Source organism: Nanorana parkeri, unplaced genomic scaffold (genome assembly GCF_000935625.1).
Source record: "Nanorana parkeri isolate BGI_ZX_2015 unplaced genomic scaffold, ASM93562v1 scaffold1134, whole genome shotgun sequence".
Lineage (NCBI taxonomy): Eukaryota > Metazoa > Chordata > Amphibia > Anura > Dicroglossidae > Nanorana > Nanorana parkeri.
Window position 1 is genome coordinate 448,285 of NW_017307402.1, and position 12,359 is coordinate 460,643.

The 12,359-nt window shown below is 41.9% G+C and overlaps 1 protein-coding gene across 1 annotated transcript in view; it reads right to left on the minus strand.

Annotated features, from left to right (window-relative positions):
• The window catches only part of STX18 (syntaxin 18), a 122,673-nt gene that overhangs the window by 16,689 nt on the left and 93,625 nt on the right, over positions 1-12,359 (minus strand). Inside the window, exons 8-9 of the mRNA XM_018568068.1 lie at positions 5,603-5,661; positions 434-503 (exon numbers count right to left, since the gene is read on the minus strand). Of these exons, the coding sequence (XP_018423570.1) occupies positions 434-503; positions 5,603-5,661 (129 nt within the window). The remainder of the gene's footprint in view (positions 1-433; positions 504-5,602; positions 5,662-12,359) is intronic.

A 12,359-nucleotide genomic window follows, 5' to 3' on the forward strand; every position in this document is an offset into this window, starting at 1 on the left:
CCCTGGGATCCCTCTTCTCAAGCCGGAACTTTTGGGAAAGCAGCACATATCATCTGGGAGCCAGCGGCGGTGAATGTGGTGATACAAGTGTTGGGGGGGCATGGCAAAGTAGCGGGTGTTTCTTACCTTAATGCAGAGAATGCATTAGAAAAAACCCCAAATAGTCTTTATTACTACTTACATTTTTATAGAAGCAACTGGATTAAGGAAACAATTGGACTATTAATACACACTTGCATCATTACACAGGTTGCTCAGACTTCTGGGCCTCAACCTGGAAGTGCAGAAAACATTCCATATTTGTGAACTTTTATGACCAGCACCGCATACCTCTGCAGCTCTCCAGCGAAACTGATCTGGCAAACAGAAATGCCGGAAAACTTACAACACTAATATTCCTAATCATTGTAAGCGATCAGACAGCGTATGTTACCTGCTGCAGAACCTTCTCTGTGAATATTTCTTGCAGTCGCGATATTTCAACCACCTTGCCTTCTATTTGCCTGCAAAAAAAGCACCACCGACAAAATCACATTTCGGTCAATAAAAAGATATAGAAATAAGTCAACATGCAGACTGCCGGTTTAATAAGTTCTTCTAAAAGACTTTTCCTTTAGTCTTAAATTGAACCTGTGCCCAGGCTATGCACAAAAAAGTATTCACATACTCTTAACCATCAGTAAATGAGATTTGAAACAAGCTCTCGCTAACCTCTGTATCTCATAGCACTGTGCACAATTTACAATCACATTTCAAACAGTAGAAGCACTAAAATCCTCCAAATCATTGTCATCAACTCAACTTCCCCTGCTTCTCCCTCCCAGAGCGCCTGCTATGTGCTTATATTAGAGATTATAGGGCCAAAGGCCTGCAGAATGACAGCTGGGAGGTGGGAAAATAGAGAGTTGAGCTGCTGAGAAAATGCCTCCAGTGCTTCCCCGGTGAATTATGAGGAGGAATTGCTCCACAGCACCTACAGTTTCAGAGGTAAGTGAGGGTTTGTTTTAAACCTCATTTACTGCTTGTTAAGAATATGTAAATAATTAAATGTAATTATTTGGCTACATGTATAGTTTAAAGGAGCGCTGATGCTATAGTCAATAGTTTAATGAAGCCATATCTGTAAAAGAATCCTAAGAAATCTTGTACTGGAGTCTGTACTGAGACCCACACTTCCTGATGTGTCAATCTCCTGGTTCACCTGCAGCTCTCACTCACTGGTTCTTCCTTCTAAACTCCATGTCACTACTGTATCCTGTAAGGGGTGGAGGTCAACAAGAGGGACCACTGGAAGCAGTGGGAAGACTGACAACTCTTGGAAGTTTCATTGCTGACTTCAGCAGATTATTTCTCAGCATCAGAGTTGAGTTTGATAACAGGGGCAGAAAAAAAGTCGAGTATTTAAAGACGATTAGCAATTTGGTTGTTTAACATGCCCATAGACACTAGATGGTCCTCTATGACTGTCCTCAGACCTCTATATTTAGGTCTATGGAGAGGTGGAGGATGTTGTAGAAATCTAAGGCACTTGCTTATCTCAGAGAAGGCAATAGCAATCAGACAAGGTTGTGTAATCAGTTCAGTCTTTTGGGACCAAGAGGTTTTGTCTGGTGGTATTGGCAGTTCCCTCATAGTCAAGGAATTGGTCTTAGGATGCATGAAACACATAACTAGAAAGGCATAGAATGTGTGGGAGAAAGCAGAATATAATTTAAGCAGAAACTCATAAAGTTCTGTCTGTTATAGAATATCCAGTATTGGCAGAAGAACATTCCATGAGTCAAGTATTAAACATTCTGCTTTCCTAGCTCCAGAGAAACTACACCCACACCATACCTATTAATAGCCCTTCAGTCACGTGCTCCCATTTATATGTTTAACAGCGGTTTTTAATGAGAGAGATAAATTATCCTCTTATTTAATCGCCAACATGGACCAGTACATTGAGGTGAAGCAGCATGGACAAGATGACCTTGAAGATGATGTACGAGGTAGGTTTCTCTCTCAGCAGTTTACCTGGTATAATAAAACGGTGGCAAACAATAAGTTAGCCTCATCTGAAGAAAAGGTGTCTTATCACCCAAACAAACCAGCATAACCATTTCCCATCCAGAAATCTAACCAGTTTTTATCAGAAAAATGAATAGACACAGCAAGGATCGGTAAACTGTGGGATCTTTGGAGAAGGGGTTGTCATAGAAAAAACTAGCTGGTCTCTAAACCTGCTTACGCTCTAATAACACATATCTAGAGGATTAATATAAGTCTATGACCATTAAAGTGACACTAAACTTAGGAATTCAATCTTTAAAATGCACTCAAGTACCTTAACTATTAACAAAAATGTATCTTTTTGTGTATCACTCGGCTTTAGATCCTCAAATCATCTCTGAATTGGTGCCGACACTGTCCTTCCTTCTGGAGGGTGGATAGTTTTATTCCCCATGGTCCCTGTGTGTGTTGTAAAGTAGCCATCACTCCAAGCTCACTCCTGTGATGGACAACAATCTCGTTTAGTTTACTAATTTGTACTGAGATCGTAGTCCATCACAGGAGCGAGCTTGGAGAGGTGACTTCTTTACAACACGCAAGGACCATGGGGAACAAAAGTAGCCCCCCTCCAGAAGGAAGGACAGTGACAGCCCCAATTTACAGATGATTTGAGGATCTACAGCCGAGTGATACACAAATAAGATACTTTTTGTTTTTATAGTTAAGGTACTTGAAGGTATTTTTATACATTTAACTCCTGAGTTTAGTGTTTACATTTCTATTTTGAGAATCCAATAATCATCATTACCAAAGAAAAAGTCTTTGTTGCCTAAAGCAACATAGCCAGGTTCTAGTATTAAGCTCCAAGTTGATTAGGTGAAAAGTCTGTGTTAAGGACTTTGTGCTGTTACACAGTTGTATAAATATGACCCAATGCACGGCCACGGTTGATGTTCATATGACTGTGAGCTGAGAATTTATATTGTTAATTTTCCTTAAAGTGATATTAAAAGGCAAAAAATGTTTTCCCTCCCCACCATGTAAAATGTTAGCACTTACCTTAAATGATGTCTCTTATTCTGATCTTCCTCTTCTTTCCCCATGTTTTCATGTGTCCCTCCAGCGGTGCGGCGTCACTCGGATCCAGCGCTGACTGCTCTCTCTCTCCGATCCAGCGGTGTCTGCAGGCGGGTGCACGCGTCCATAGACTTACCTTGCGTCTCTGCTCGTCTCCCGGCCAAGAATCGGAACTGCGCATGCGCCCGCCCCAAGATCCTTTGCGGCCGTACGAGCAGTTCCTGATTCTCGGCGCGGGAGCGAGCGGCCATAACGAGGTAAGTTTAAAATGATTATAAGCGGTTTTTGTTTTTTTTACACTTCTTGCCTATATCTACTGCATGCTAGCAGTAGATATAAGCAAAAAAAAACCGGAGGGTTTAGAACCCCTTTAAGCCATTTGTTAATTCTCATAAGTAGCTGTTTAATATACTGCCATCTCGTGGTCATTTTGATTATTGCACCACATTTTCTTTGTTCCCTCCCATCTATGATGCATTTCCCCCTTCTGGTCCAAAAGTAGTTCTTTCTGGTGTCAAGGCTGCCTATAGCAGGGCCACAGAGAATATGCTCGCTTGGAAACATTATCATCTTTGACCGGCAAATACCTTCTGTTCAATCATCTACTGCATCCTGTATTCTGCTGTAACTATGCTGCAATTAATAAAGAACTTTGTGGATGTAAAGGTATTTGGTGAGTTCAGCTATCTGATAAGGATTGTCCGCAGTGATTATATCTGCTTATACAGGCCAGGCATAGAGGTCTCAGCAAGAGTTAAATCGCTAATACAATAATCAGTGTCAGAAAATACTTATTTTTCCTTTAAGCAAAAGTGTAACTTTCAAATGACAAATTAAAGGTTACTTTAGCAGTACACATTAGGGAAAAGAATCCATACAGAGAGCACAGACTACCCATTCGGGGCTTCGGTTTATCATGTACACTTTGCTGTAGTACATAGGTCTACCTTACTCCCTTTTTGTTGCTAATCTGGGAATCCCTTTTGCTTACCTACTTATAATAAATAAGAGGTGTTCCCAAACACACCTGCTGCAGGCGCTTTGCTACTATCCCATACAGAAATCCTGACCTGTCAGTAAAATGAAGTTTCCCAACCACATTTAAACCTGCATTGTTAAGTTGCCTTGAGTGACAGTATGGAAACTGTACCGTGATGTACTGGGCAGTTTTATCTTTTAATTATCCAGAGGTTATAGGATACATCAACAGGCAATGAAGAAAGCCTTCAAACATTGCTGAAGATCATAGCTGTTTAAGCACACATAGATTTTTCTGTACATTTCCCAGCGACTGTTTTCAACAATGCATTGTGTATGTTACGTTTCATACAGCAAAGCAGTGGAGACAATGATACGCAGTGAGAACGGGTCTGAGAGGTGATACAACTTATCTATTCAGGGAAGAGAGAGTAGCCACATCCAGCGTCCATCAATGCCTTGTTGCCAAGGAAACAGGCTTTGTTTAAAAATACCTGCACTTATCTGATCTTTCCAAAGATGTCAATTACATTCAGTACATTTACTCCGGCTTAACCCTTTCACTGCATGTCTGGCTTGCCTTCAGCTAAACACAACAGCTTCTATGTTGCCGGATTACTGTTCTTCATATGTTTAAAGCAGGCCGTGTGCTAGGTGTTTGATTTCCCCATTCATGCTAAACAGGAAGTGTGTTTTCTGCAAAATTACCAGGAGAAAACCATTTAAAAAAAAAACCCCACGCACTTAAATTTTAAATCAATTTTTTTTTCTTGATTTAACCAGAATCCTTAATTAGAATGGCACCCCAATGCACAATTACAGTAGTGTACAACACACTAGCACTTCAGCACATCACAGCACATGAGCTATGCATTGTGGTGAACTGCTTAAAAAAGATATGTTCATTTTTCTGCGCTGCTAGCCCTTTATAAATGAATAGGCTGCCTTTCACATGTTGCGTTGACTAGTGTGACTAGGCCTTAAATGTTTACATGACATGGACCACTCAACCCTCCCTGTCACAAAAAAACAGCAATTAGAATTACTACTTTAGCTAACCAACAAATTATTGCAGTTCTGTATTTATGAATACATCATTAAATGCATTTGTTAAATGAAAGAAGTGTAAGTATCTGAATTTGACTTAGTATCAGCCTCATCCTGTACAGCAGAACATATCAGCGTAGAAGGGGGATAGAGAAGCTGCAGAAGTTTACAATCAGTTTGTGTGTGACGAGGAGCATGCCGATAAGAGGAGAAAGCAGAGATGAGCTGAGGAAAGATCCATGACGCCCTGTGTCAGAGGAAGTGGGCTGAATGAAGTTGGGCATCATTAAACCTGGAAGACTGAGGACATCAAGTGGCAGAACGGAAGTACTGCAGAGGACAGCTCCACATTAATTTCTCTGTTAATTGAATAATAGTTTATTTTTGCTCGGCTTCAGGATTTTCTCCCTTGGGTATATCTCCCCTGCCCTGTAGAACAGTATATTACATCGGAATATAAACACAGTTATGTACACTTCCTTAGAAATAAAGTAGCAGATTGGTTTACCTTACTTCATCGAAAAGACTGTTCATCTCGCTGACAAGTCTCTGGTTTTCCTGCTCAAACTGTAAAAAAAAATAAAAAAATTATAAAGGTTAATGTTTATTCATTGAGTTTAACAATTGATTCCAAAAAGAAAGCTCACATTACAAAATATTCAATACATGTTGTTACATCCTTCATTACACATAGCAATGTTGTAGTCTGCAGTGCTTTCCTATCCATTCTGCCTGCTAGCACATGCAGTGTATGCAACATCCAAGGCATGCCTCTGCTGATATCGGTCACAGTTACCAGTCGGCTAATGTTAGCGCTCAACTCAGCTTTCAAGCCCTGAAATGCCCGAGGCGTGTTTAGTTGCTCAGCAGCTACGAGTGCTGAGTTGGCAAACCGCCGCTGACCGCTATGCTGCAAGTCGGCGCTCAGCACTGCTAACTTAGCACTTGCACCTGAAGTGAATGTGGATGCAGAGGGCTGATTGTGGCAGAGAAGGTAAGGACAGAGCACCAGCGGCCATTTCAACGGTGGGCACACCTGGAACCACTGGAGAAAGGTGTCTGAACCCCAACAGAGGAAATCAATTCCGTGTGGGAACCTACAATTTAATGTTTTGGTGGAAAAGCACATCAAATATTGGCTGGAAAATTGTATTTATTAGTCAAAAATATTATCCTCCATTTTGCTTAGCACTGTGCAGCCAAAGCGTTCAGTGAAACATCTGCAGTGAACAGCTACTCAGCGCTTGGCTAAGGAACTGAACACGCCTCTGGTGTCATAACAAATCACATGTGCAGCAACATGGCAACATCTTATAAAAACAGATGTGAAGATGGCACCGTACTTGGCGCATAGGAGAGTTTAAAGGCCAAATCTGAGCAGAATTACCTTCATGGATTTCAAGTGGGCCTTCTAATTCCTTGGGAGGAGCTCAATCTCTCACAGGTATACTTCTGTGTCCTGCAAATCATTTCGTTTTAATGGCGAGAGGAAGTCCAGCACCTGCCGTACTTCCTGGCCGCTCCAGCAGCAAAGCTTGATTCGCACCTAGGCGACACGCTTACACGCTTCTTTTTTTTAAGCTTCTTTTGCGCGTTTTACGCGTGTGTGTGTTAAGTTGCGCGTTTTTGTGAACAGATTTTGGCACATTCATGTGAACGAGCAAAACGCACGTAATAAGCACCCAAATAATCGCAACACACGTATTTCAAGTGTTTTTCTATTGAGTCTATGCTGCAAAACACACTAAAATCAGCCACAAAGTAGCTCATATAGTATTTCCTGCGACAGGCTTATTTCTGCTTGCAACAAAACGCTGACATGTGCACTGGGGTCAAAGACATGAATGGGATTCCTAGTGTTGAGCTGTTAGTTCCACTGATTTACACGCGACAAACAGCTAAGGTGTGAAGGGGGGTCTAAGTGCTGCATGTCTCATAGGCCCAGTGCTACGATCACATCTGCGCCCCCCTCTCCCAGGCCATTCACAAAACAAACAACCCCTGGCCTGGAAGTGCAGCGGGAGCGGAGGGTATGAACTAAATGATTTGCAGGATATACAGTAGAAGTATGCCTGCATCCTGCATGAGGGTGACATTCTCCCGAGAAAGTGTGCTTGCCCAAAACCAGTGATGGGAATCCTGCATGGAGTTGGGCTTTTAATTTAAAAATGGAACTACACTTGAGTTATAAAATGTATTAGAATTGATTGTTTATATGAAACTGTCCTTTTAAATGTAATTTTTTTAACGTAATTTTCTCTCTTTCAATCCGTAGCCAAATCTTTTTCTATAACTTCCCAAATAGATTGGGGGGAAATGATCAAAACTAGAGCAGACAGAATCTGGAGCAGTTCCTAGTAGCCAATCAGATTCTCTCTTCTGTTTGCTCAGTTAATCTTTAAAAATGAAAGAGGGAAGCTGATTGGTTTCAATGGGCAACTGCTCCAGATTCTGATAAATTACCCTCATTATATATATATATATATATATATTTTAGTGCACCAGCAACCAACTGCAACAAGATTTGGCTGCCTGGACCACATAGGGTTTCACAGCTCATGGCTCTCTTCCCTTCTCACGCAACTGAGGTTATAAAATCAGCCTGAAATCTAGCACCCTAAATCTACTTTAATGTGGAAATGTAACCTAAAGGTCATAGTGCAGTAAAGCTCCCTGGGTTTACCTGGGTGTAATCTCTACTGAGATACTTACACCTCTAAAGGGATGCTGGGGAAGCGGTGTTCCGTGTAACAGTGATGGAGTATTGTGGCCACCATGAAATAACCTTCTGACTGGCATTTTGAGAAATTTCAGCATAACACTGGAACAACTCATGCACATTATCTTTAAAACACAAATAGTTACCAATCTGCAGCGTAGATAGTGAAAATCCTGGCAATATATCTGTCATGGGGACGGTTTGTTTGTTTCATTGCTTATCAGCAGTCTGGACATTATTGCCACTTCTTTATTGACCTTGCATTGCTGACTAAGGCCTGGACATAAGCAGCCCAAGCTTGCCTCTAACAGACAGCCTAACACCATGCTGGTATCATTAGCACTCACAAACAATCTCTGGGTGAGCCGGCTGTTTCTTCCCACTTCTGGGATACAGGATTTATATAGCGCAAACAGTTTCTGCATCGCTTTACAATATGAGGACATTACAGTTACAATATCAAGACAAAATGGTAAGGAGGGCCCTGCCTGTGAAAGCTTACAATCTAAAAATGATTGACCCAAATGTTTCAAATGACAGGCAGATTTCCCCCTCTACCATTCTTCTTGGTAAAACATCAGCCTGTCTATCACTCCTCACAAACAGTCCCACACTATGCAATAATTAAGAGCAAAAAGGTGATTTGAGCATCACTTGTAATCTGCTAGCCCTGTAACACTTCCCTGAATTTTGATGGCTTGGTGCTGATTGTTCCATTTTCTATGGAGAACAGAATGTAAAATATTAACCCCCTTGTGTGCTGTTAGCGGACCGAGCTAGAGAGAGCATTGTGGCGGGTACCGACTGCGTAAGAGATGCAATGTAGGATGTGCAGATGACTCTCTGCACATCTGTCTATTCACAGCTAGTAACAGAATCTTGAACACTTGCAGGCTGGCAACCAAATGTATAAAGAAATCCAAATTGTTTTGTCACGGTGATCGAAATTGATCATCAATTTGACCCCTTTAACGAATAGAAAAATCAAACAAAGGTTCCTAAAAACTTTTTGCGAATGAAATTTCACAGGTGTATGTATGGCCAGCTTAAGTCTGGAAGCCAAAAATCTATGCATAGTATCAAAGAATCTGGCTTTTAGCAATTGTTTCTGTTTTGTGTACACTGCAAAGCTCAAGTGCCCCACAGCCTTCAGCATGGCTCTTTACTCCACATGGTGCGGGTCTCCGATCCAGCGCTGACTCCTCTATCCTCCTCTCCTCGGACGTCCCACGGAGTCTGTGCGGGTGCACGCTGCTCCATAGACTTCCCTTGCGTCTCTCCTTGTCTCCCGGCCGAACATCTGAACTGCGCATGCGCCCGCCCGAGAAATTTTCAGATGTTCGGACGGGAGCGTGCGGCGAACACACAGGTAAGTATTAACCCTTTCAAAAAGTTTGTTCTTTTTAATCATTTTGCATACATCTACTGCTTGCTAGCAGTAGATATATGCAAAACAAATGAAGGTTTAATAACCTTTTAAAGGAAAATTATGGGGAGAGAGAAATATACTCACCCCCATAATTAGAGCCGACGTATGATACTGAAACTGTCGCACGTCGGCTCTATTGATTGAGAACTGAGCGATCACATACCGTGATCACTCAGTTCCCGATCATGTCTCTACAGGGATTCCCCCCTGTAATCTCCATTCCTCCTGCACGGACTGGATTGACATTGGACCTGTCAATCAGGTAGCGGGGTGGATCCCAACAAAAAGAGAACTGTGGCAAAAAAGGTTGGGCCATAGTTCTCTTTTAAATAGAGGTGGGTGATGTGGAACAATGCTGCAGACAAAGCAGTGACGGGATCCTGCACCAGATAAACCTAGAGGAGGGCACAGTAGGAGGTAAGTGTGCCATGTGCATTTATGCTGTGCATACTTGCATATTATGGCTAGAGCCACCCACCATGATGTGGACTATAGTTTCACTTTAACCCAGAAATGGGACCAACATTTCGGAGCCTGCAATTGTTTCAAAAGATACTGTAGTCCCGCTTACCTCCAAGAACACAGCTGACTTCTGTTTACTGATTTTATACCTACGAATACACACACCTCTCTCTATATGTGCAATGTATATAGCTGTCCATTTAATATTTTTTTTGATGTACACTTCTCTAACCAAACAAGCATTAAGCAAGGAGACGAATGTCTGGCTGCGAACAGCACTTGGACTGAAAAGCACTTGGTTAAGTCTGGGTGGTAGAAAAGCAATCAGCGCTGCTGACAGCAGCCGCTATTAATCTTTAAAAATCAATTTAGCACGCAAGATTGGTCTACGGGAATAAAACGGATATCCAAAAAGTGAAGATTCGTCATCTGGAAGGATTACTGTAAGTGTATGAGGAAGATGTATCAGCCTTTGATATAACATATAATCTTTACATATCCACTTCCCGCTAAAGCCAGGCAGCCGTGACAAGTCATTGTATTAGTAATAAACTTGCAAAACACACTATTTGTATATTCATTTTCCAAGCTGACTCCAAGATCCTGACCTATATACAGACAGATAATAGCAGAATGAAGATGAGACAGGCAGATTTTTTTCTCTTTTTACATCTATGAATAATATTGTGAGGTGTGACGAGAATGCTGCCAGGAAGGTCCATGCTCTTGAGCTATACGAGTCACAAAGTTTTAAAAGCCACTGTATCAGCATCACAGCCAGGTAACTAGTTAGGAAGTCCTTTCCCCATCACTAGGATGAACAACCTCTGACCACTGGTGAGTCACGGGTAGTAGCTGGGCCAAGTGCCATTATCTTAGTTGAAGTTGGGGTAGCAGAGCACCCCAGGTTCTGAGCTCCCACTATGCACTTGGACTGGGGTAGGCAAACTCTGGCCCTCCAGCTGTGGTAAATCTATAAATGCCATCATGCATCTTCATCTAGGAGTCATGGCTGTGGCTGACAGAGTCTTGCATTGCCTAATGGGATTTGTAGTTGCACCGCAGCTAGAGGGCCAGAGTTTGCAATATCCTGCACTAGAAGGTACCAGGCGGTGCAGACAGCTACACTCACCTACTATACCACCTACAAGCTCACTCCTGTGATGGACAACAATCTCGTTTAGTTTACTAATTTGTACTGAGATTGTAGTCCATCACAGGAGTGATCTTGGAGCCGTGACTACTTTACAACACACACAGGGACCATGGGGAACAAAAGGAGCCACCCTCCAGAAGGAAGGACAGTGTCACCAGCAATTCAGAGATGATTTGAGGATCTACAGCCGAGTGATGCACAAATAAGATACATTTTTGTTAATAGTTATGGTACTTGAGTGTCACTTTAATGGCCATAGACTTATATTAATCCTCTATTTTAGTTAATAGTTGGGGTACTTGAAAGTATTTTTAAGATTTAACTCCTGAGTTGAGTGTCATTTAAAGATTTCTATTTTGAAACAACAACTTTGGTCAACTGTATTCTAGTGTAAACACAATGCGGGGCATTTATCAAAACTGGAGCAAACGAAAGCTGGAGCAGTTGCCTATGACAACCAATCAGCTTCTCTCTTCAGTTTGTTAAGATTTGTAAATGAAAGATAGAAGCTGATTGGTTGCCGTGCACAGCTGCTCCAGTTTTGATAAATTCCCCTCAATGTTATTTTGTTTTCGGTGCATCACAGCGATACTTCTCTCACTTTCCCTGCGGATTTTGCTGTGCTACGGGATAAAGAGGATTACATGCTGGGTCACCAACCTTCACTGACGCTCTGCATTACCGAACACTGACACCGAGTAAAGACAGATTAAATAAGAGGCGCAGACGATCTGGCTCCAGTCACAAACTGTAACCGTCACCTTGATCACTTGGCAATTCAAACACGGAACATGAAATGAGCAAGAACACGGACTATGAATACAAAAAAATGCAGAAGGCAGGACTGTCACTGCAGTAAATGATGTATTTAAATCGTAAACACTGTAAACCAACCAGGAGTCGTTGCCTAATGTGGAAACCCAGGCAAAGATGAAAACCTGCAAATCAGATCAAATGAAGTCCCAAGGAATGATGAAAGGTGGGGCTCACTTGATAAACTGCTGTATTTGTCCATAAAGCTCAACTTCAGTAAAAAAAAAATGTTTTGTGAATGTTTGAGGGGTGGATGAATGCCAGGATCACCCTTACCCGTTCACAGAACGCCTTGCATTCTGGGGAAATAATACATGGAGTTTTGTGATGGGACCAGAAACGGGAGGGCAAACATTGCGATCCCTTCACAAGCAGCCGCATCTCTCATCCGTGCCGCGGCAAAATATCATCATTGCTATGTGGATGTTTTTTTTGTTTTCTTTTTTACAGTAACCAGCAGCCAGCAGGACATATGAGATTCTTCATTAGAGGTAACTTATGTGACTGGTACTGGCACTCAAAACATTTTTTTTCCAGCTTTGAAGCTGACGTTCAATCTGCTTATATTTTATGTGTCCGGGTCTCTCCTTTCCTTATCAAAGTGCTAATGAAATGATGAAATAATACCTGTCACTAGGTCTCCGTGATTCTTTATGCAATGCAGGCAGATCATGGGGTAGGGGCAA